Below are 23,885 nucleotides of genomic sequence, written 5' to 3'. Positions count from 1 at the left end.
ACTTTTTTTTTCTTATTTCACTGAGCTCTACTTTTCTTGAGTAAACTTGAACTGTTTGCCAGGAAATAGTTGCCTCTTCTAGAGTCTCAATATTTATGAAGGTGTAGGAAAGGTTTTCATGCAACTTAAGCGCTTATTTCTTTGTAATTTGATGGAAAATTTTTTAATTTTTAGAATTATTTGTAGCAAGTCCTCATTATATATCAAAATATACAGGTTGAATGTATCTCATTGTAGATTATAAAATGCTGCATTGTCTTTAGAGTGAAACATTAAAAGAGAATATCTTTTTTTGTTGTTTTAGGGTCTGAGATATTTTATAATATCATTTCCTAGCTTGTTAATACACAATATGCCAGGATACTTGATTTACTGAAATTTTAAAGAGTGACTTAAGAAACTGCTTTTTGTTAAAGCTACATTTATCCTGAATTTGATTTAGAAGTTGATAGTCTCTTGTGGAAAATTAAAATGTAATTACTTCTAGCTCTTAATATTTAGATTATGCACTCTGTTTGGCTTCCTATTCTTTTACTTTCATCAAATGCACATAAAATACAAAAAGAAAATGTGTAAACTTCTACCACATGAAAAGCAGAGGCATTCCTATTTGTAAGATGCTTACATGTCCCTTCACATTTTCTAGTAGAAATAACGTTTCTACATGCATAATGTATGTAGAATTATGTCAGTTTTTACATATGTAACTCATTCTGGAGAGAAATCCTCAATAATCTGCCTGATCGTCTTTTGTCTTTTTTTAACGAAGAGAAAAAAGGCTTTGCAGAAGATGTTGTGACAGTTGGGATGCCGGATTTCTTTTCTTTTTCTTTTTTTTAAGAGACAGGTCTCGCTCTGTTGCCCAGGCAGGCTGGAGTATGGTGGCGCGATCATAGCTCACCGTAACCTCCAACGCCTGGACTTAAGTTATCCTCCCATCTTAGCCTCCCAAGGAGCTGGGACTACTGGTGCGCCCCACTACACCCAGCTAATTTTTCTATTTTTTGGTAGAGATGGAGTCTCACCGTGTTACCCCGACTGGTCTCCACCTCCTGGGTTCAGGCAGTCCTCCTGCTCCGGCCTCCCAAAGTGCTGGGATTACAGGCGTGAGTCATTGTGCCCAGCTGATTCATTCTATTAAAGGAGAGTTTGAGTCAAGGAGGGAGTTCCTGGTCTCTCCTGACCTCTTTGGTTGCCAGTTGGCTGGCCAGGTTTATCAAGGCGAATATGTGGAAAAGAGCCAGAGAGCTGGGGATGGGGGATGTGAGTAACAGTGCATCTACTCATGCATGCACCTAAGCAAACAGGATAGACAGCGCAATTTTCCTTTGCAGTATGTTCGTGGTCATTATTAAAGCAGAAATGAGGGTTGAGAGAGTGCCCTGATGCCTATTCATATATCTTTATTCTGTATGTAGTTTCCACATAAGTTTCGGTAGCTCATACTGTTAGCCTTCCTGGTGGTACTTGCAGTCATTGTAGTAAGTGTTTATGTCCTTGTCCTGACCTTTTCTTTTCTGAAACAGACTTTTCTTTTCTGAAACAGATATTTTCTTCTTTTTTTTTTTGCTTGAAAATACAGACTGGAGGATGGTGGGGACTGGGACTTGAGATTTTGTTAGGGGATTTTGCTGCCCACCAAATCACTAATGAATCCTACAGTTGAGTTACCAGCGTTGTTGTACTAGAATATTTTTCTTAGTCAAAGTGTATACCAAAGATTATGCTGTTTAGGAATCCAACTTGGAAGAACCCATGAGAAGTGTGTCTGTTCCCAGGACTGCTGGGTTTTGCCCTTTTACCCTCAACTCCCTTCACACTTTTAAAAATAAACGATAGATTTGATTTCACAGAAACTGCATCTGTATATGTATAATGATGTGCCTTTATTTTGGGCAGTAAGCTTTTTTTTTTTTTTTTTGGTCATTTGCGAACAAGGATTAGTCTTTATGCACTGTCACTGTTATAGGCATGCATGAAAAGTGGATCCTGTTTGTGCTCTAGAAACTGCTTACATTTTAATTTAAATAATGTGCCTTTGCAATTTTTTTTAAAGGTAGTATCTTCCCCAGCAGATGTTGCTGAAAAAGCTGACAGAATTATTACAATGCTGCCCACCAGTATCAATGCAATAGAAGCTTATTCCGGAGCAAATGGGATTCTAAAGTATGTATTTCTCACCTGTGGATATTTTCTTGTTATGATAGTTCATGAATTTCACGTGTTAGAACTATTAGGAAATTACAATTGTGTTTGTTAAACCTTTCTATACTGTTTTTATTTCATAAAGTGAATAGTGTGGTGGTTTTCTCATTGTAAAAGGCTTATTTTTTCACTGAAGTCAAGTATGTGACAATGTGTATAAAATTTTTTGGTTCCGTTTCTTTGCTTTAACTCTTGCGTTAAACTTATCCTTTCACTAGTAACATGTTTAAGAGACTTTTAAAGCTTACATTTGAAGCTGCAACTGTTAATAATATAATTTTCTTACAGCTTATAGAAATTCAGGAAAAGGGTTTTATGAAAAATATAGCCAAACACTGGAAAGAACACCATCGTTTAACATTTTATTATACGAAAAAAAGTTATGTCCTGTGGGTTAGTACGTTTGTAGTAAGAACTTTGGGAAGTTGGAATTAAAGGTTAGCAGTAGCTCTTTAACCCATTTATGTCAGAGGTTGCAAATTTTTTTGTGAAAAATCAGACCTTGGCAATGACCTTGAGTAGGATGTACTGCTTGAGCAGTAGGATGTAAATAACTCCCACAAACTTAGTGTAAATGGAACACTAGGCATAAATGGGTTAAGTAAAATACAGTTTAGGTCGGTTTCCTAATCAGTGCCTGTCTTCCCTGGCTCTGAGAAACCTTTTGGTTAATTGCTGCTTATTGCCAAACCCTTGCGGTTATGTTAGGATGATAGTGATTGAATTCCCAGCTTAGTTTTCTCATGTCACTGTTTCTATTCCTAACTTATTTTGTTGTTGAATTTCAGCAAAGAGCTAGAGCAAACTGGTAGACACTGTAGTAACAAGAAGGGCTAAAAGAAAGGGTTTAATTTCAGGAAACTGTAATATGTGAAATTTGAAGTTTCTGGTAATTGAATTGTGTTGGAAAACTAACCAACTTGGAAGGAAGCAAAAGACACTTGGATATTAGGCAGAAAACTGATAAGATAAATGTTTAGATTTCAGGGAAGGTTAAAAGACACTCATTTTGGATGGAGCTCTCAGGGCCACAGTGTGTGTGGTCCAGAGGCATCCTAGCTGTCCTGTTACCTAGCCTGTTACAGTTATGGTCCTGCTTTACCTCTGAAGGAGAAGTTACTAAAAACTTCTGAGGAGACATAGCCCTACATTTGTTAATATCCTTTGCTAAGGAATATGGTGACTAGCTATCAGAACAGTTTGGTCCAGGGAGTGTTTTTAAAAAGTTTGACTTTACATTGAACTATAATTTGCTTCTTATGGGTGATTCTTTATATTTTTTTTGGGTGAGGATCATTTCCATACACCCAGTGCATGTATAATTTTTGGGATGATTTTCCATTTGTTGAAAGGTTTAAGATCTTAAAATATTAAGATCACAGATTGATAAACTTAATTCTTATTCTTTTAGGCTAAAGAGAAACCTACATACTCTTAGAGTATGCTATTTCTCTTCTGTGAAATATACCCAACAATTGCATTTGAATTGTAACAATTCATATGTCTAAAATTGTTGTTTAAACAATTTTTAATATGTATATTTTTCTTTTCTTTTTGTTTTAGACGAGGTCTTGCTATGTTGCCTAGTCTGGTCTCCAACCTGTGGCCTCAAGTGATCCTTCTGCCTTGGCCTCCTAGAGTGCTTGGGATTACAGCCTTAAGCCACCATGCCTGGTTATGTTTAAACCATTTTGTGTGCTATTTTTTTAATAGAAAGATTTTTCCTTTTAATAGTTTTTATCAATGATTTTTCTGTTTTCTTCTTCAGTATTTATATTTATTCAGTTTTAATTTTCTTATCATGATTCCATGCCCTCTGGGTTAGTATATCTATAGTAAGAACTTTGGAAAGTTTGGCCAGGCACAGTAGCTCACACCTGTAATCCCACCACTTTGGGAGACTGAGGCAGGATGATTGGTTGAGCCCAGGAGTTCAAGATCAGCCTGGACAACATGGTGAGATCCCATCTCTATAAATATAAAATTTAAAACTTAGACGGGTATGGTGGCATGCACCTGTGGTCGCAGCTACTTGGGAGGCTGAGGTGGGACACCCTGTCTTAAAGAACTTTGGAAAGTTTGAATTAAAGGTTAGCCATACCCTTTAAATAAATTATAATTTAAGTTAGAGTTTCCTAGCTAGTGAAGATAGACACTGCCTTATAGTGTATATATATAAGTTACCCTAAAAAGCCAAAAAGACTGTGAGATTTCCAGAGTCTTTCATATATTTTCCTTTCTATCTGCTTGATATTTTATTTTGTCATTAAAGTTACAATTATAAAATAATATGCCATCCCAACACAAATGGCTAGATTTTAATTGCTTATGTTTATTCTTCATTGTGGAAATAACACGGATATATGAAATTTGCAGTATGGCTTGTTAAAGACAAATAAATTACTTTTTAAAGATCCAACTACTTTACAGACAAAAATTTAAGTCCTATCTAATACCCTTTTAAAGTTAGTAGGTGTTTTAAATTGCTTACATCTTAGCTTCATGTTTATTATTATGGTTAGTGTGTAGTTCATCTGAAATCAGAATTTATACCATGTAGTATATTAGGTTTTATTAGGTTTTTTTTGGATCTTTTGAAAGAGTTTGGGTTTACTTTTGAAGTACAATTGGTCTCAAAAAGAATGAGATTTTTAAACATGTTCTAATTAATAATGTTTTTAATACTAAACTAAAATCCTCCTTGATATATGGCAGCTTTTCAGCAGATTCTAATTCTGTAGGTAGTTGCATGAAATTTTTACTCAGAGTTGTAAACTACAAATATTTTTATTTATTTACTTAGGAAAGTGAAGAAGGGCTCATTATTAATAGATTCCAGCACTATTGATCCTGCAGTTTCAAAAGAATTGGCCAAAGAAGTTGAGAAAATGGGAGCAGTTTTCATGGATGCCCCTGTTTCTGGTGGTAAGTGGTAGCTAAAATATATGCAAACCTATTTATGTTTGTCAAAAGTAGCAATTATGGTTTTGTTGTACCATATGGTTTTGTGGTAGTTATTTTTAGACTTGTTACAGGATTCTCATTAAAAATAAAACCAAACTGATACGTTATTTAGACTCTCAAGTCTAAATAACTAACATTGTTAGTCTTAAATTCAGATAAAAAAGTGTCATAACTTTGAAGTGTTGTGAATTTTTGGTCCATTTACTGTGGATAGGAATACATCAGTTTTTAGAAAATTTTTTTTGGAACTAATGAAAAAAAAATCAGCTTAAATAATCCTGTAACTGTTAAAGAAATTGAACAAGTGGGAAAAAAAGAAAAACAATTGTTTCACAAGGGAAGCATTGGCTCAGATCATTTTACAGATGAATATTACCAAAATTTCAAGGAGCAGATCATCTAAATTTTATACGAACTTTTCCAGAGAACAGGAAAAGAGGAAATACTTCCCAATTCATTCTGTAAGACCTATATAACTCTGATATTTACACCAGATAGAAATGTTATAAAAGAGAAAAAATAAATATAAGTTTATTTTAGTCATGAATGTAGATGTAAAAACTTTATATTAGCAAACTGAATCCAACCATGTATGAATGAGATTAAACACTATAACCAAGTTTCCTTTAGCCCATGTATGCTGAGATGGCTTCATTTTAGAAAATCTGTGCATATAATTTACCATGTTAACATGGTTAAAAGTCATATGATTGTCTCAATTAGAAGAAAAGACCCACTAATGAAATGCTAAAAACTTACTATTAACTCATACATTAATAGCAGGTATCTGGGTAGTTTGGAATGACAGGATTATAGTATGGCTTCTCTGTAATTTCCAAGTTTTCCAAAATTACTGTGTAATCAGAATTACTGTGTACACATTTATATTATGTATTTGTAGCAGTATAGCAGTAGACAGCAGAATATGAATTTTATTCCAGTTACATTAAACTTGATTGTGGGCTTTAGAATTAAAAAGTAAAATATAATAATTTAAATCATTTCATATTTTTTTATAAAGAACTTAATGATCTTGTAGAGGTACCTTATATCCCAAATGATTTTTGAATATAGGTGGAGGAATAAATAATTGCTGGCTCTTCTGATTGTTATATTGAATTACTTAAATAGGATTTAGGTATAAAAATTTATGATGTGGTATAGGTACTTTGATTAAAAGTACCTACAAAATACTAATAAGCAGTTTTAAGGTTGGCGTTAATGTGGTTTTTATTGGATGGAATTAATAAACTGAACAGGTATTTCTTAGAGTGGTTCTGCAGTTGAATTTGAAAATTGGTATGGTACAAATGTTCTTGCCATTGATTGATTTTCTTTGGTCTCAAGAGTACAACCTGAAATTATAATCTGATAATAAAAAATACCAATTTGATTTTTAAACATTATTTTAACCTTTAAAATATAATCTTATGAGAAAACTTTGAAATTACTCTTTTGTTCTTATCAAGCAATTTTTAAACTTTGGTTTGTTGTTTTAGTGTACAAAAATGCTAACATAACTGAATACACCTGAACCTGCACATGTAGTAGGTTAAAAGCTTTGTGCAGGGATGATTTGTGGTAATTTGTTGGTTGACACATGATCATTATGAGGTTAACCAGTATATAATAGCAGCTTATTTATATTGGTCTTATTGTTATTATGTTTATATTTTTTAACATGGTATGTTACAAACTGTTCCACCTTCCCACTTAAATAGGCTGGTTTAAAAATTACTGTATTTTAACTAAATAAAGTTAAACCAAAGTGTTATAGGACCACTAGGTTTGATTGCTTGTTGCATGGTAACAGACCAGTATGCAGACACAATGGGAGTTGCAGTAGAGAAAGAGTTTAATAATTGTAGGGCAGTCAAATGAGACAGAGGAACCTTCAAATCCTCCTCCCTCCAGGGTTTGGGGATGGAGCTTGTAAAGGGTCTGAACAGGTAGGGCTAAAATGTGGGGATTGCTGATTGGTCAAGAAGCAAGGGGTGAATTCCTGGGACAGGGAGTTGAAGAAACCGCATTCCTGTGCAGAGTTGGTTGGTTCCTTGGTTGAGGTCTTGAGACTGGTTGGCTTCAGCCATTCTGCTGGAATTCAGGACCTGAAAAACACCATAAGCAATTCTTGGGTAAAAAGGTCCAGTGTCAGAGATTCTGTCTATAGGAACAATGGGGGAGCAGGTGGTCAGCATGCCGCATGACCCTTGGTTAGTTACCAGCTACAGGGAAGTGGGTTGAAGTACCCCAGTGCACCCTGGTCAATGCCTGACTATAATTCTGCCTAAAGCCTGGCTTGTAGTTCTCCATCAACTCTGTGAGGGTGGTTTCAAAAGGGATATGGGGAAAGCATCGCTTAGATACCCAAAATGGGCCCACAGTTTTATAGAAGTCCAGTGTTCATCAATCTTGAAACATGGAATCTTTGAGATCATTTGAACAAAACTTGAAGAATTTCTCCCCATCCCTTTCTCCCAAGTCTTCATCTATTTCCTATTCCAGACTTTAAAAAATGCATCATGGATTTATATATAGGTACATACAAATAGAGTAGTATTCTAAAACTGTAAATGGGAACATACTATACTTCTATTATCCTATGGTTAGTATTTTAAAGAGAAGTTTTTTTAAAAAACTCAGATGAATTTAAAATAGTAATGATTTTTGAGAAGCAATTGGTTTATTCAGTCAAGCGTTTCCCCCTACTTCCTGGTAAGTATTATTCTGGGGAGTAAAGTAAGAATTATTACTTAATCATTTTTCTAGCCTATGGAGTAACAGATGGAAAGTTTTCCTCAGGTTTCATTTTGATACTTATTAGACCCACTGTGTAATGGCTCCTGCGTACATTATCCTTATTAGAAAGAATACAATTGTATTTAAGTGCTATATGACTTCTTTTAAAAATCGAAAGTAATGCTTAAACTGTTATGTTTATCATCCTGAAACCAATGTGAAGAACCACTTTAATATTTGTGTAGTTATCACTTTATAGTATAGATAGTAGTTTATAAAGCACTTTGCCATGCCTCAGCCTATTTGGTGCTTCTTTTTGTTTGTTTTAATTTTAATTTTTGTGGGTATATAATAGGTGTATATACTTAAAGGGTAGATGAAATGTTTTGATACTGGCATGCACTGCCTAATAATCACATCATGTAAAATGGGGTTGGTGCTTCTTTTTGAAGCTGTCAAACTGTACATTTTTTTTTTTTTTTTTTTTTCTGAGACGGAGTCTCACTCTGTCACCCAGGCTGGAGTGCAGTGGTGCAATCTTGGCTCACTGCAACCTCTGCCTCCCAGGGTCAAGCAGTTCTCCCTGCCTCAGCCTCCCGAGTAGCTGAGATTACAGGCGCCTGCCACCACACCTGGCTGATTTTTGTATTTTTAGTAGAAACAGGGTTTCACCATGTTGGCCAGTTTGGTCTTGAACTCCTGACCTTAGGTGTTCTGCCCTCCTTAGCCTCCCAAAGTGCTGGGAATACAGGCGTGAGCCACCATGCCTGGCCTTAAAGTGTACATCTTTATCAGAGCCCACATCACGCTGTATTTATAGGCTATGATTCTCTTCCTCTCGAGTTTAAGCTTTTTTAGTGCAGGGAGTAAGTTTTTTTCCCCAATTTTTAAAATTAAATATTGAATATATGTACAACATATTTATAAAATATATGTGCGGTATAAAGTGTAAGTATACATTGAACTAATACGTACCCCCTACTCAGTTTAAGAACTAGAGCCTTGCTATTTATTACCTTTGAAGTTCTTGTTTCCCTGATCCTATTTTCTTTTCTCTCTGATGAGAGGTAACCAGCATCCTGAATTTCATGTCTCATTCCCATGCTTTTTTTTTTAAGTTTAACTCCATATGTTTTTATTTCTAAACAGTAGTTTATTTTCCACCTTTGGAACATTATAGAAATGTTCCATAATAAGCATATTCTGTGACTTGCTTTTTCACTTTACACTGTATTTCTGAGTTTCATCCCTGGTGTTACTAGAGCCACTGGTTTACTTGGTACCTGTGTGAGAATTAGAAAGGGCACCTCTGTATACCAAAATAGCCCTTCAGGTGAGCAGAATGAACCTTTGTATAAAGAAAAAGGTATGCCTTTCTGTGGACACATGTAGCCTTATGTCAGGGTTTGCGGTTTGACACATTGAATGTGGATTAAATGTCAGCCCCTGCTCACGCATTTGGCTAGATGCCCATGTGCAGTACATAAAATGTATTGCCATTATTTGGTTGTTACGTGCAGTTCTTTCATTTTAACTGCTCTGTGGTATTGTTCTATATAAATACATCACTATTTTTTCTTTCTATTGTGATATACATTTGGATTATTTCCAAGTTAAAAAAATATTCGCATTCTTACACACCATGGAAAGGTGTCTTTTTAGTCTCTGTTTTTCCAGTGTAATGCTTAGAACATGGTTGGTCTTCAGTAAATGTTTAAAAACTTGAGTTGACTTCAACTGGAAAAACAACCATGTGAAATAGACAGGATAAGCAGTGATACTCCCATTTTACCAAGGGTGGAAGTAATACCAAGAGATATTAGATAACTTACTTCAAGACGATACTGTTGATCAGTGGCAGAATTGAAGGACTGATATGATGGTTCTTTAATGCATATTCTACTGTATTAGGAAATAATATTTTCTAGAGTTCTCATATATTTCAAGAGGGAAATAAAGATTGCTAAATGGAAGAATTAGTGACCTTAGGGCTAAGCAGCAGATGAACATTCCAGCTAGACCCAATCTAAAGTGCTTACCTACAGAATTGTGAACAAGTAAGGCCACTAAATTTGGGGGTGGGTGTTATATGTAGCAGTAAATAACTGATGCAGCCAATAAAGTTGATATTTCCATAATTATATAGAAGTATTTAATGTTGCTTGTATTATCAGTGTGCTACCTGTGCTTATTTAGTACAAGTGTTATAAACTCTTTCTGAAGGAGAATTATTGTAATGCGGTTTTGATATGAAGGCCAGCTTTAACATTACTATAGCCTTGGAATATGTTTTGAAGTCAGGTAATGTGGCATCTCTAGCCTTGTTCTTGTTGCTGAGGATTGATTTGAATAATCGGGCTCTTTTCTGGTCCATACAAATTTTAGGATTTTTTTTTTCTGATATTGTGAAAAATAACTTGGTAATTTGGTAGAGATTGCATTGAATATTTAGATTGCTGTGGGCAATATGGTCATTTTAACAATATTAATTTGGCCGGGCATGTGGTGGCTTATGCTTGTAATCCCAGCACTTTGGGAAGCCAAGGCAGGTGGATAACCTGAGCTTAGGCATTCGACACCAGCCTGGGCAACAATGTGAAACCTGTCTCTACTAAAAATACAAAAATTTGGCTGGCCACGGTGGCATGTGCCTGTGGTCCTAGCTACTTGGTAGGCTGAAGTGGGAGAATCACTTGAGCTCGGGAGGCAGAGGTTGCAGTGAGCTGAGATCGCACCATTGCACTCCAGCCTGGGTGACAGAGTGAGACCTTGTCTCAAAAAACAAAAGACAATATTAATTCTTGTGATCTATGAGCATGTCATGTTTTTCCATTTGGTTATGTCATCTTCAATTTCTTTCATCAGTGTTTTGTAGTTTTTCTTGTAGAGATCTTTCACCTTGTTAAATTTATTCTTAGATACTTTTATTTTATTTTTCATAGCTATTATAAGTGGGATTGCTTTCTTGATGTTCTTCTCGGCTAGATCACTCTTGGTTTATAGAAATGCTACTGATTTTTGTGTGTTGATTTTGTATCCTATAACTTTACTGAATTTATTTATCAAATCTAAGACTTCTGGGTTGAGTTTTAGGTTTTTCTAGGTGTAAAATCATATCATCAGCAAAAAGGGACAGTTTAACTTCCTTTATTCCGATTTTGATGCCTTTTATTTCTTTCTCTTTCCTGACTGCTCTGGCTAGGACTTTCAGCACTATGTTAAATAGGAGTGGTGAAAGTGGGTATCTTTGTCTGGTTTCAGTTCTTAGAGAAAAAGCTTTCAACTTTCCCCCATTCCATATGATGTTAGCTGTGAGTTTGTTGTATATGGCCTTTATTATTTTGAGGTATGTTCCTTCTATGCCTAGTTTGTTGAGGATTATTATGAAGGGATGTGGAATTTTATCAAATACGCTTCCTGTGTCTATTGAGATGATCATACGGTTTTTGTCCTTCATTCTGTTGTGATGTATCACATTTGTTGATTTGCATAGAACCATCCTTACATCCCTGGTGTAAATCTCACTTGATCGTGGTGTATTATCTTTTTGATATGCTACTGGATTCTGTTTGCTAGTATTTTGTTGAGAATTTTTGCACCTGTGTTCATCAGGTTTATAGGCCTGTAGTTTTCTTTTTTTGTTGTGTTCTTGTCTGATTTTGGGATCAGGGTGATTCCAGCTTCATAGAATGAGTTAGGGAGAATTCTCCCCATTTCAGTTTTTGGCAATAGTTTCAAAAAGATTAGTATTAGTTTGGTAGAACTCAGCTGTCAGTTTGTCTGGTCCTGGACTTTTCCATGTTGAAAGATGTTTTATTATTCTTTCCATCTTGCTACCTATAATGTCAGTTCAGGTTTTCTATTTCTTTCTGATTCAACCTTGGTAGGTTGTATGTTTCTAGAAATTTTTCATTTCCTGTAGGTTTTCCTGCTTTTTAAGCGTATAGTAGTTCATAATAGTCTCTGATGATCTTTTGTATTTCTATGGTATCAGTTGTAATGTGTCATTTTTCATTTGATTTTATTTGAGGCTTCTCTCTTCTTTTCCTGGTTAAGCTAGCCAATGGTTTATCAATTTTATTTATCTTTTTGAAGAGCCAAATTTTTGTTTTGTTGATCCTTTGTATTTTTAAGTCTCTATTTCATCTAGCTCTGCTCTGATCTTTATTATTTATTTTCTCCTGTTCATTTTATGTTATGTTATGATCTTTGGGCATTTATTGCTATAAACTTCTCTCTTAGTACTGCTTTTGCTGTATCCCAGAGGTTTTGGTATGTTGTGTTTCTGTTTTCATTTGTTCCAATAAATTTTTTTAATTTCCATGTTTTCTTATTTTTAACTTTTTTTTTAAAAAATAGGCTCTTGCCTTGTCATCCAGGCTGGAGTGCAGTGGTGCAATCACAGCTCACTGCAGCCTCAACCTCCTGGACACAAGGGGTCCTCCAGCCTCAGGCTCTCGAGTAGCTGGGACTACAGGTGTGTACCACCACACCTGTCTAATTTTTGTAGAGACGGATTCTCACTGTTTTCCCAGTCTAGTCTTGAACTCCTGGGCTCAAGTGATCCTCCTACCTTGGCCTCCCAAAGTGCTGGCCTCCCAAAGTGCTGGGATTACAGCCATGAGTCATGGTGCCCAGCCTTTATTTTCATCTTAATTTCTTAGTCAACCCCAGTGGTCATTCAGGAGCATGTTTCCCTGCCACCCCACCCATGTATTTGTAGAATTCTTCTTTGTATTAATTTTAGTTATATTTTATTGTGGCACGAAGAGATACTTAACAGGTTTTCAGTTTTTTGTTTGTTTGAGATCGAGTCTCGCTTTGTCACCCAGGCTGTAATGCAGTGGTGCCATCCCGGCGCACTGCAACCTCCACATCCCAGGTTCAAGCGATTCTTCTGCCTCAGCCTCCTGAGTAGCTGGGTTTACAGGCTTGTGCTGCCACACCTGGCTCATTTTTGTATTTTTAGTAAAGACGGAGTTTCACTGTGTTGGTCAGGCTGGTCTCAAACCGCTGACCTCAAGTGATCTGCCTGCCTTGGCCTCCCAAGGTGCTGGGATTACAGGTGTGAGCCACCGCACCTGGCTGTTTTCAGTTTTTTAAAAGTTATTCAGACTTATTTTGTGGCCTAATAAAAGGTCTATTCTGGAGAATGTTCCATATACTGATGGAAAAAATGTATATTCTGCAACTGTTGGATAAAATGTGCTGTAAATGTCTGTTAGGTCCATTTTGTGTAAACTCCAGTTTAAATTCAACGTTTTTTTCTTGACTTCCTGTCTAGGTGATCTGTTTAACATTGAGAATTGGGTGTTGAAGCCCCCAACTATTATTGGATCTCTCTTTCAGATCTAGTAATATTTGTTTTATGAATCTGGGTGCTCCAGTGTTGGGTGCATATATATTTGGAATTGTTATATCATCTTGCTGGATTGATTCCTTTTTCATTATTTAATGCCCTACAATTAATGATTGTCTTTTTTTATTGTTCTTTATTTAAAGTCTGTTTGATGTAAGTATAACGATTCTTGCTTGCTATTGGTTTCTGTTTGCATGGAATATCTTTTTCCATTCTTTTACTTTAGCTGTGTATGTGTCCTTATTAGTGAGGTGAGTTTCTTGTAAGCAGTTGGATTGTTTTTTTTAAAATCCATTCAACCTTTATGTATCTTTTAAGTGGATAATTTAATCTGTTTAGTTACTATCAAGGTTATTATTGATATGCAAGGCTTTGTCCCTGTCATATTGTTAATTATTTTCTGATGGTGTTATATATTTTGTTTCTTTCCTTTTCTCTCATTGTTAGTCATTACGGCATGGTGGATTTCTGTATTGGTATCATTTGAGTCCTTTTTTCTTTGTGTGATTGCTTTGCTGGTGAGTTTTATACTTTCATGTGTTTTCATGATGGTAAATGTCTTTTTGCTTCCAGGTTTAGGACTCCCTTGATTATTTCTTGTAGGGCTGGGCTAGTGGTAATGAATTCCTTGAGCATTTGCTTCTCTGGAGAAGACTTTATTTCTTCTTCATTTGTGAACAGTAATTTTGTTGGATACAGTATTCTTGGCTGCCAGGTTTTTTGTTTTGTTTTGTTTTGTTTTGTTTTGTTGTTGTTGTTGTTGTTGTTTTTCCTGTCAGCACTTTGAATATATCATCCTATTCTCTTCTGGTCTATAAAGTTTCTGCCGATAAATCTTCTGTTAGTCTGATGGGGGTCCCTTTATAGGTGACCGGATGCTTTTGTCTTGCTGTTTAGCTTAGACTTTATTTATTTATTTATTAGAAACAAGGTCTCAGTCTGTTGCCCAGGCTGGAGTGCAGTGGTGTGATCAAAGTTCACTGCACCCTTGAACTCCTGGGTTCAAGCGATTCCCCGCAACCCCAACCTCCTGAGTAGCTGCGACCACAGGTACGCATCACAGTGCCCAGCTAATTTGAAAGTTTTGTAGCGATGGAATCTCAGTATATTGCCCAGGCTGATCTCAAACTCCTGGGCTCAAGCGCTCCTCCACCTTGGCTTCCTAAAGTGTTGGGATTACAGGAGTGAGCCACCATATCCCACTGGATTCGACTTTAGACAGTCTGATTAAAATGTGTAGTGAAGAAGATCTTTTAGCATTGTATCTTTCTGGGAATTGGTGAACCTCCTGTATCTGAATATTTAAATCTCTTGCTAGACTTAGGAAGTTTTCACCTATTCTTTCGTTAAATAGATTTTCTAACCTTTTCACTTTCTCTGTGGGTTTGGAGATACTGATAATTTGTATATTTGGTCACTGTATGTTGTCCCAAATGTCATGAATGCTTTACTCATTCTTTTTAATTCTTTATTTTTGTCTGACTGCATTATTTCAAAAAATCTATCTTCAAGTTCTGAGCTTTTTATCTTCTCCTTGTGTAGTTTATTGTTGAAGCTTTCTAATGTATTTTATATTTCCTCCAATAAGTTTTTCAGTTCCAGAGTTTCTACTTGTTGCTTCTTAAAGATATCTATCTCTTTGGTAAATTTCACATTCATATCCTTAATTGTTATTCTGATTTGTTTGCATTGTGTTTTGGAATTAATCTGTTTTTCACTGAGCTTCTTTAAAATCAATATTTTAAATGTATTATCTGGAATTTTGAAGATTTTTAAAAATTAAAATATATTGTTGTAGAATTGTTGTATTCCTTTGGAGATGTCATATTTCCTTGCTTTTTCATGTTTCCTGTGTCCTCATGTTGATATCTGTGCATCTGGTGTAACAGTCTCTTCCTCCTATTTTTGAATTTACTTTTTATAGGGGAAGACTTTTTCTTAAAGGTGTATCTGTGGTTTCATGATTGAGCAGGACTCTTTGGCTTTGATTACGGTTGCATGCAGTATTATAGTCACTGCATGGTTTCCTTGGCTGTAAATAGCTTTTCTGGTATCTGTTATTTCCTTGGAGGGTTAGGGTGAAGTTATTAGTGGAAGCTGTGGTGAAGTTGTGGTGTGGACTGGGAAGCCAGGTAGGCCAGTGTTCAGGCCCTAGTGGTGGCAGCAGTGGGCTGTGCATGCTTTGTTCCCCAGGGCAATTGATACAGTTTGGATATTTGTCTCCCCAAGTCTCATGTTGATATGTAATCACCAGTGTTGGAGGTGAAGCCTGGTGGGAGGTCATGGGGGCAGATTTCTTACGAAAGTTTAACACCATCCCCTTGGTGCTGTCCTTGCAATAATGAGTAACTACTCAGGAGACCTGGTTGTTTAAAAGTGTGTGGCAGCTTCCCCCTTCTCTCTTGCTCCCACTCTGGCCATGTAATATGCCCACTCCCCCTTTGCTTTCCACTATGAGAAAAAGCTCCCTGAGGGTTATCCAAAAGCTGTGCAGATGCTGATGCCATGCTTCCTGACAACTTGCAGATCCAAAAGCCAATTAAACCTCTTTTATTTATAATACCCAGCCTCAGGTATTTCTTCATAGCAATGCAAGAACAGCCTCATACATGCTGGCACCTGTGTCAGTGGTTACCAGTGGACCAATTCTTGGGCTTTCATATGGCTTACTGCAATGCCAGTAGTGGCAGTGGTGGCTGGGTAGGTGAGCAGGTTCTTATGTCACTGGCCAGCTGGAGTGGTATGGGCAATGGCAATAGTGGTGGTTTGATTACCTTCTGGGTCCCTATCTGTGTGGGCTGGTGATGGTGGTGGCTGCGATACTGGTGGTGGCTGCAATACAGGGTCACCCCCAACAGCCCCAGACATGCTGCTACCAGGCTTTTCTGCTGTCTGTAGCAGCAATGCTGCCATGCTATACAGAGTGGCGTATGGGCCCTGCCTTTGCATGTGAGCCTTAGCATGGAGGCCATGCTGCCAGTGGGGTTTCAGTCACCACTCTTTGCCCCGGATAGGTAGCCCTCCAGCTTGCCTGGCCCAGCCTCCGGTGATAGCAGGAGCAAGTGTACAGAGCAGGGGGAAGAGTACCATGCTCTGTGTGAGAGCTTGATCACAGAGGCTGCTCCACCAGTAGGAGAAGAGTTCACTCTTCCTTTGCAAAGCCAAGCACAGGGTTTGTGAATTGCTGGGCTTGGAGTCATTTCTCACAGCCCCAGACAGGGAGCTCTCAGACACTGTAGAGTGTGCTTCAGTTTCCTTTGTCCCAGGTACTGCCTTTCAGCGCACTGCACCATTTTTTTCCTGGGGAGTAGTATACCCTGTGGGTTAAAGCACTTTGGATCCAGCCAGTGCTGTGCCACCACAGCCATTCAGGTCTTGGGGGATGGTGAATGACCCAGGATGAGTTTCCTGTCTGGTGCAGTGCCTGCCCTTGCAGGGTTTCCAGATCTCCACCTGCGCTAGCGTCAGGGTTCATGTAGGTAGAGGAGCTCTCTTGTGGTTCAGATCGCAACAGTCCATTGCAGAGACGTGGACTGCTGAAGCTCTTTTACTTACCGTTTTCCTGTAATAGGGAGTCCCTCGGGGTTCTTGGTTGATCTTGATTAAGCTGGCTGCTTCCTTTCTTCTCTTTCTATGCCTCTGGTGTTTGCTGTGAATTCACCCTTGGACTCTAGTGTTCTCTTCTATTTGAGGTATTTTTATTCCGAATTTTGGCTCTTCTTTCTGGAGAGGGTGGCTGTCTGGTATCTGTCGTCAGCCATTTTCAACCAGGTAACTGAGTTTTGACCAAGTTGGTGAAATTTTAATATAAGTTGTTATAGTGTTAGGACTGCTGAGATCAAATGCAGTGTTGTGTCACTTAATGTTAAGCAATTGCGTCATTGTTCAAACATCATAGAGTTTGAGTTTACTTACACAAACCTGAATCCAGGCTGTATTGCCATAGTCTATTGCTACTAGGCTATAAACCTATACAACATGTTACTATACTGAATACTGTAGGCAGTTGTAACACAATGGTAAGTATTTGTATACCTAAACATATCTAAACCTAGAAAAGGTACAATATTAAATACAATATAAAAGATAAATGGCATACCTGTATAGGGCCACTTACCATAAATGGAGCTTGTGAGTCTGGAAATTTCTCTGGATGAGTCAGTGAGTGAGTGGTGAGTGAATGTGAAGGCCCAGGACATTACTGTACACTGCTGTAGACTTGATAAACACTGTATACTTAGGGTACACTAAACTTATAAAAAATATTTTTCTTTCTTCAATAATAAATCAACTTCAGCTTACTGTAACATTTTTACTTTACAAACTTAAATTTCTAAAAAACGTTCTGACTCTTGTAATAATACTCGAAACAGCAACACATTATACAGCTGTACAAAAATATTTTTTCCTGATATTCTTATTTTATAAACTTTTTTACTATTAATTAAAAAATTTTTTTTTTTACCGTTTAACTCTTTTCTAAAAAAGGAAGACATGGGGGCTGGGCGCAGTGGCTCATGCCTGTAATTCCAGCACTTTGGGAGGCCAAGGCGAGCACATCACTTGAGCCCGGAAGTTCAAGACCAGCCTGGGTAACATGGCAAGACTCCTTCTCTGCAAAAAATAGAAAAATCAGTTGGGCATGGTGGCGTGCACCTGTAGTCCCATCTACTTAGGAGGCTGAGGTGGGAGAGTCGATTGAGCCTGGAAGATTGAGGGTGCAGTGAGTCGTGATGGCACCACTGCACTACAGCCTAGGCGACAGAAAAACCCTATATTTAAAAAAAAAAAAAAAAAAACGAAGACATGATCACACACATTAGCCTGGGCTTTTCCTAAGCCTTCACATTCACTCATTTGATATTACTGTGCTGTGTGGTTTGGATATATGAGCCCTCCAGACCTCATGTTGAAATTTGATCCGCAGTGTTGGAGGAGAGGCCTCATGGGAAGTATTTGGGCCATGGAGGTAGATCCCTCGTGAATAGATTAATGCTATTCCTTGGAGGTGAGGAGTGAGTGAATTCTCAGTCTTAATTCCCACAATATCTGGTTGTTAAAATGAGTCTGGCCCCTTCCCCTTCTTTCTCTTGCTTCCTCTTTTGCCCTGTAATCTCTGCACGTGCTGGCTCCCCTTCACTTTCTGCCATGAGAGGAAGCAGCCTGAGGCCCTCAGAAAATGCATTGGTGCTAGTGCCATGCTTCTTGTGTAGCTTACAGAACTGCGAGCCAAATAAACCTCTATTCTTTATAAATTATCCAGCCTTGGGTATTCCTTTATAGCAACACTAAATGGTAGTCCATTTAGACACACTGTCTTTCACTTCTACATCTTGTCTCACTGGAAAGGTCTTCAGGGGCAATTAACAGGCATGGAGCCATAATGTCTTAAGATAACAATGCTTTCTTCTGGAATACCTCCTGAAGGACCTGCCTGGGGTTTTTTTATAGCTTACTTTTCTTTATCAATAGAAGGATTATACTCTATTTACTCTAAAAATATGGTAAATCCATAAACTAGTAGCGGAGTTGTTTTATTTTCATTAGCAAGTATTATGTGCTGTACATAATTGTTGTGTGCTACACTTTTATTTGACTAGCAGTGCAGTAGGTTTGTTTATACCAGCATCACCACAAACATGAATAATGCATTGTGCTGTGACATTACTAGGTGACTGGAATTTTTCAGTTCCGTGATGATCTCATGGGACCAGTGTTGTGTATGCAGCCTGTCATTGACTGAAATGTCATTATGCAGTGCATGGCGGTAGTATGTCTAGCTGTTAAACGTCTCTTGTGCTCCTAGACTTCAGTTTTATTATTAGAAAGGACCTTACTAATAATTTAATTTAACTCTGTTAACATTTTATAGATGGAAAAATCGAGGTTCAAAGAGGATAAGTGACTTGCCCAGGGTTCTCTAGGTTGTTAGCAACTCTAGGACTACAATCAGTTTTCCACTAAATCTAATGTTCTTCCCACACTATGTCACACCTTCCTCCCTTCAATCTCGTTCCTTGGTGGCCTCCTGTCTTCTTCATAGCAGTCATAGTTATCAGAAGGGATTCTCATAACTCCATTTGTATCCATTTTATTTACCCCGGCAACTGCTCCCCTATCTCCTATGTTGCTAGCTGATAGGCACTGGCATGTAGTAAAAACAGGGAATCGCCATATTTCCTAGTCCTCAGAGGCTATTTTATAATCTTAACATTTCTGTTAAGATTAGAGGCTTAACATTGCTGTTTCAGATTCACACGAGAAGAATCATTGAGAAGCCACTATTCTTGAATCTGGAGAACTCAGGAGAGATCAGATCAGTCCTATTAGGTTAGGTCCATCCTGGAATGTTTGTTAACTGGCTCTAAGGGGCATTTGTTCTGTGGATGGATTGGGATGGAACCAGTTTTTGGGGTCTTTCCTGATTGAGATCCACCTGACTAGTGCTGTTTCATCAAATAAGCCTCCAGAGAAAGAAAAGTAAAGTGATACCTTGACATATCTTTAACATGTTTTCGTTTAATGGGATAAGATCTGTTTTTAGATATAAGGATTTGTGAATTGAACAGAATTATAGTTGAAAGCAAAGGGATGAGAGGATTTTTATATAGCAACAATGATAGTACGGAATCTATGCTATTGCAAGGACAACTGTGTTATGCTTAATGTTTGTGCCTGTCTCTTCTACTAGACTGAAGAGGGCAGACACCATGTCTTATTTAATTTTATATCTCCAATGTATATCTCCTTGTAGACAATAAAGTATGGTTGGTTGAATCAAGAATCTTTTCTTCTTTTAAAATTGAAGACTGATGTTAAATATTTTGAGCCTTCTTGCGGTTATTCATCTTTCTGAAGCTGTCCTCCAGGTTATCTCCAGATTATTTACCTCTCTGTGAAGTGTAAGCTAACTGCCTCTACATTTTGTTATCAGTCAGGTAGCAGGCATACACTATGTTTAAAATGTTGTATTGCAATATTAGGTGCCATTGTGGCGAGTGTGATTATGATCAATTTAGTGGGGATGAGATAAGAGAAATAGAGAAATACTCAGAACAACTTAAAGAGGAAGTTCTTACATTAAAAGTTTAGAATTTAGAAAAACATACTAATACTTGCAAATAGTTACCGAATGCAAAATATTGCAATACAGCAGTATTCCCAGTATTTAACAAGCAGAAATGGAACTCCTCATTACCAGTTTAATCTCTAACAGCATTCTAGGCACTATAAAGAAACAGTCCTCATCCCATCTCGGTTGACTCTTTATTATTTACACTTTTATCTCATAGTCAGCTTTCTGGATATTTAAAGAGAGAATAACACTAGATTTAGGCCAGGAGCAGTGACTTACGCCTGTAATCCCAGCACTTTGGGAGGCCAAGGTGGGCAAATCACTGGGGCCCAGGAGTTTGAGACCAGCCTGGCCAACATGGTGAAACCCTGTCTCTACCAAAAAATACGAAAATTAGCCGGGCATGGTGGCGTGTACCTGTAGTCCCAGCTACTCGGGAGGCTGAGATGGAAGATTCACTTGAACCTGGAAGGTGGAGGTTGCAGTGAGCTGAGATTGTGCCACTGCACTCCAGCCTGGGTGACAGAGTGAGACCTGTCTCAAAAAAAAAAAAAAAAACAACACAACAACAACAAAAAACCCCACTAGATTTAATCTATACAGCTGATTCCAGGCCAACAGAAGGACTTTTAGTTCTGGAAATGGAAAGTTTCTGTTAAAGATCAACTGGAAATTTCTTAAGATGCTTCCCAGCAACAACCTGGGGGGAACCAGTGGAATTTGGAATTAGATTTGATAGTTCCTTAGTACATATTCTTTAAATAAAGAAGAAAGGGAATTAGTTCATATAATTCTCCTACCACCTTTTCTTTGTTGTTGTTGTGCTTTATCTATCTATCTATCTATCTAAACGAGGCTCTTTCTACCATCCAAGGAAACTTCTTTCAATTTATTCTTTTATATAAAACAAAATGTAGAGGCAGTTAGCTTACACTTCAAAGAGAGGTAAATAATCTGGAGATAACCTGGAGGACAGCTTCAGAAAGATAAATATATAAATATAAATATAAATATATAAATATTTATATATTTATATAAAAATATATTTATACATATATATAAATTATATATTTATATATTATATAAATATATATATATTTTTGGATATATATATCCTATATTATATATTATATAATATATATATAAATTATATATATATATTTTTGGAGATGGTCTCTGTCATCCAGGCTGGAGTGCAGTGATGCAATAATAGCTTACTGCATCCTTGAACTCCTGGGTTCAAGCGGTCTTCTGCCTCTGGAATATCTAGGACTACAGGCATGCACCACCATGCCCAGCTAATTTTTAAATTTTTTTTGTAGTGATGGGGTCTGGCTGTGCTGCCCAGGCTGATCTCCAACTCTTAGGCTCAAGTGATCCTCCTGCATTGGCCTCCCAAAGTGCTGGGATTACAGGTGTAAGCCCCTGTGTCTGGCTGAGCCTGGTACTTTTAGAAAGAGAATGTGACTGGCTGGGCGCGGTGGCTCATGCCTGTAATCCCAGCACTTTGGGAGGCCGAGGCAGCAGATCACCTAAGGTCAGGAGTCCGAGACCAGCCTGGCCAACATGGTGAAACCCTGTCTATACTAAAAAATAAAAAGTATCCGGGCGTGGTGGCAGTCACCTTGATCCTAACTACTTGGGAGGCAGCGGCAGGAGAATCGTTTGAACCCGGGAGGCGGAGGCTGCAGTGAGCCGACATCAAGCCATTGCACTCAAGCCTGGGGAACAAGAGCAAGACTTTTCTCAAAAAAAAAAAAAAAAAGAAAAAAAAAAGGAAAAGAAAAAGAGAATGTAACTTTAAAAATCAAGGTCTGCATTTCTTTCTTCAACAAAATATCTTGTACTTGAAATTATTTATATAGTCCTTATAAGATTATCTACTTGTTTCTGATTATACACTTTAATCTCATCTTCTGTATTATGCTGACAGCATCTTCACCACAAGGGACTTGCCTTATTTTCCAGTTCATACAAAGAAGGCACTAGGGATAAGGCTTTAAAGATACTCAAAGTCCTTTGCCTCTTGAAACTTATAGAGGAATAGAGAGAGTTAACATAAAAATAATTTCAGTGATAATTGCTATGAAGAAAAAAAAAAAAGGAAGAGTAACAGTTTGGGAGATAGAAAGTATTGAGAGTGCTCTTTTGGATAGTGGATGGGATGCCCTTTCTGGGGAAGTGATATTTAAGCAGAAATTTGAATGAAAAGGTTTAGAGAAGAGTGTTTCACTGAAAGGAGTTGCTCTGTAAGGGCTCTGAGGCATTGAACTAGCTTGGTGTGTTCATGGAACATTTATCTTTGTATCACCAGACTTAGCAGTTGTTTCACTCAGAGTTTGTTCAATTGAATAACCTGTACCTGACTCCCCGTATGTCTAATACCATGCCTTTGTTTATCAGTTTGTTGTTTCCAAAGTAAAGTGAACTGGGCTTTATATAAATTAGCCCATGACACAGGTCTCATAAGTATGATGCCCTATTAACTTGTGCAAATCACATTTTTATGAAAGTTGTAATCCTTATTTAATGTCTCATGTTGTTTAGTCATGCCATTTTGGATACATACACGTGTGTGTGTGGGTGGGTGTGTGTGTGTGCGCACACACGCAGTGGGTCTGCTACCACAGTGTTGGTTCCAACTTGATCAGCTCTCGTCTATAATGAATGCTAGACATACAGCAAATTAAAACTAAATTAAAAACTATTGCTAGTGACTAATGACCAAATACTGTTCAGTCTGCTCCCAGGGCATCATTATAGCTGTGCTTGAATAATTGAAGAATAAACTCACTGATTGCCTAATACATCTGTAGATTTGCCCAGAGACCTTAAGTTGAAGTGACTCTGAAGTGGCGCTTGTAGTTAGCCCCAGGCACTGCATGTTGGCAAGCCTCATTGATTTGCTGAACTGTATTGTTCTAGGTAGGAGTTAATGTCAAAATTAAATAATTGAACTTGTGTGTATGTGTTTGTATAACAGTTCCATACCAGAAAACCAAATTTTATACTCTACTTGGCTGAGTTAAGTTATAGTAATTTGTTTGAGGCATTCTTAGAATAAGCACAAAACCTATTAAGAAATTTCTCTTAGAGTGGAAGGCTTGCTTGGTAAATCTCAGTGAGTTTCATATAGACTTCATTATTGTTTTTAAAATCAACCATGCAGGCTTGGCCCTTACTGCTCACTGAACTGGATACCTACTGTTTTTCCACTAGATCTGTATCTGATTTATGGTAAAAGGACCACAAAAAATTATTTCTATTTTGGCACCTAACACTATTATAGTTAAGGGTCTTTTGGCATTTCCATTAAAACGTTTTCTTAGAGAAGTTTATAACTTGGCAGTTTTACTTGGCTTTGGGCTGAAACATTGCTGTTTTTGTCCAAAAGCAAATTCTTCCATCAAATTTCATATAACTGAAATTGCCTTGGTTTATAATGTGTGGAGGGGGAAGGGCTATCAGAATAGGTCTTTTTTGATACTCTCACAAGTGCTTCAATTATACAGTAGTCTTGTATGTGGTATTTATTCTTATGTT

At 37.4% G+C, this 23,885-nt stretch overlaps 1 protein-coding gene across 1 annotated transcript in view; it reads left to right on the top strand.

Annotated features, from left to right (window-relative positions):
• Positions 1-23,885, top strand: part of HIBADH (3-hydroxyisobutyrate dehydrogenase) — a 136,300-nt gene that overhangs the window by 30,722 nt on the left and 81,693 nt on the right. The window contains exons 3-4 of the mRNA XM_003807898.4: positions 2,057-2,166; positions 5,009-5,130. Of these exons, the coding sequence (XP_003807946.1) occupies positions 2,057-2,166; positions 5,009-5,130 (232 nt within the window). The remainder of the gene's footprint in view (positions 1-2,056; positions 2,167-5,008; positions 5,131-23,885) is intronic.

The sequence above is a fragment of the Pan paniscus genome, chromosome 6 (assembly GCF_029289425.2).
Source record: "Pan paniscus chromosome 6, NHGRI_mPanPan1-v2.0_pri, whole genome shotgun sequence".
NCBI lineage: Eukaryota > Metazoa > Chordata > Mammalia > Primates > Hominidae > Pan > Pan paniscus.
This window is presented reverse-complemented; position numbering and strand designations above follow the sequence as displayed.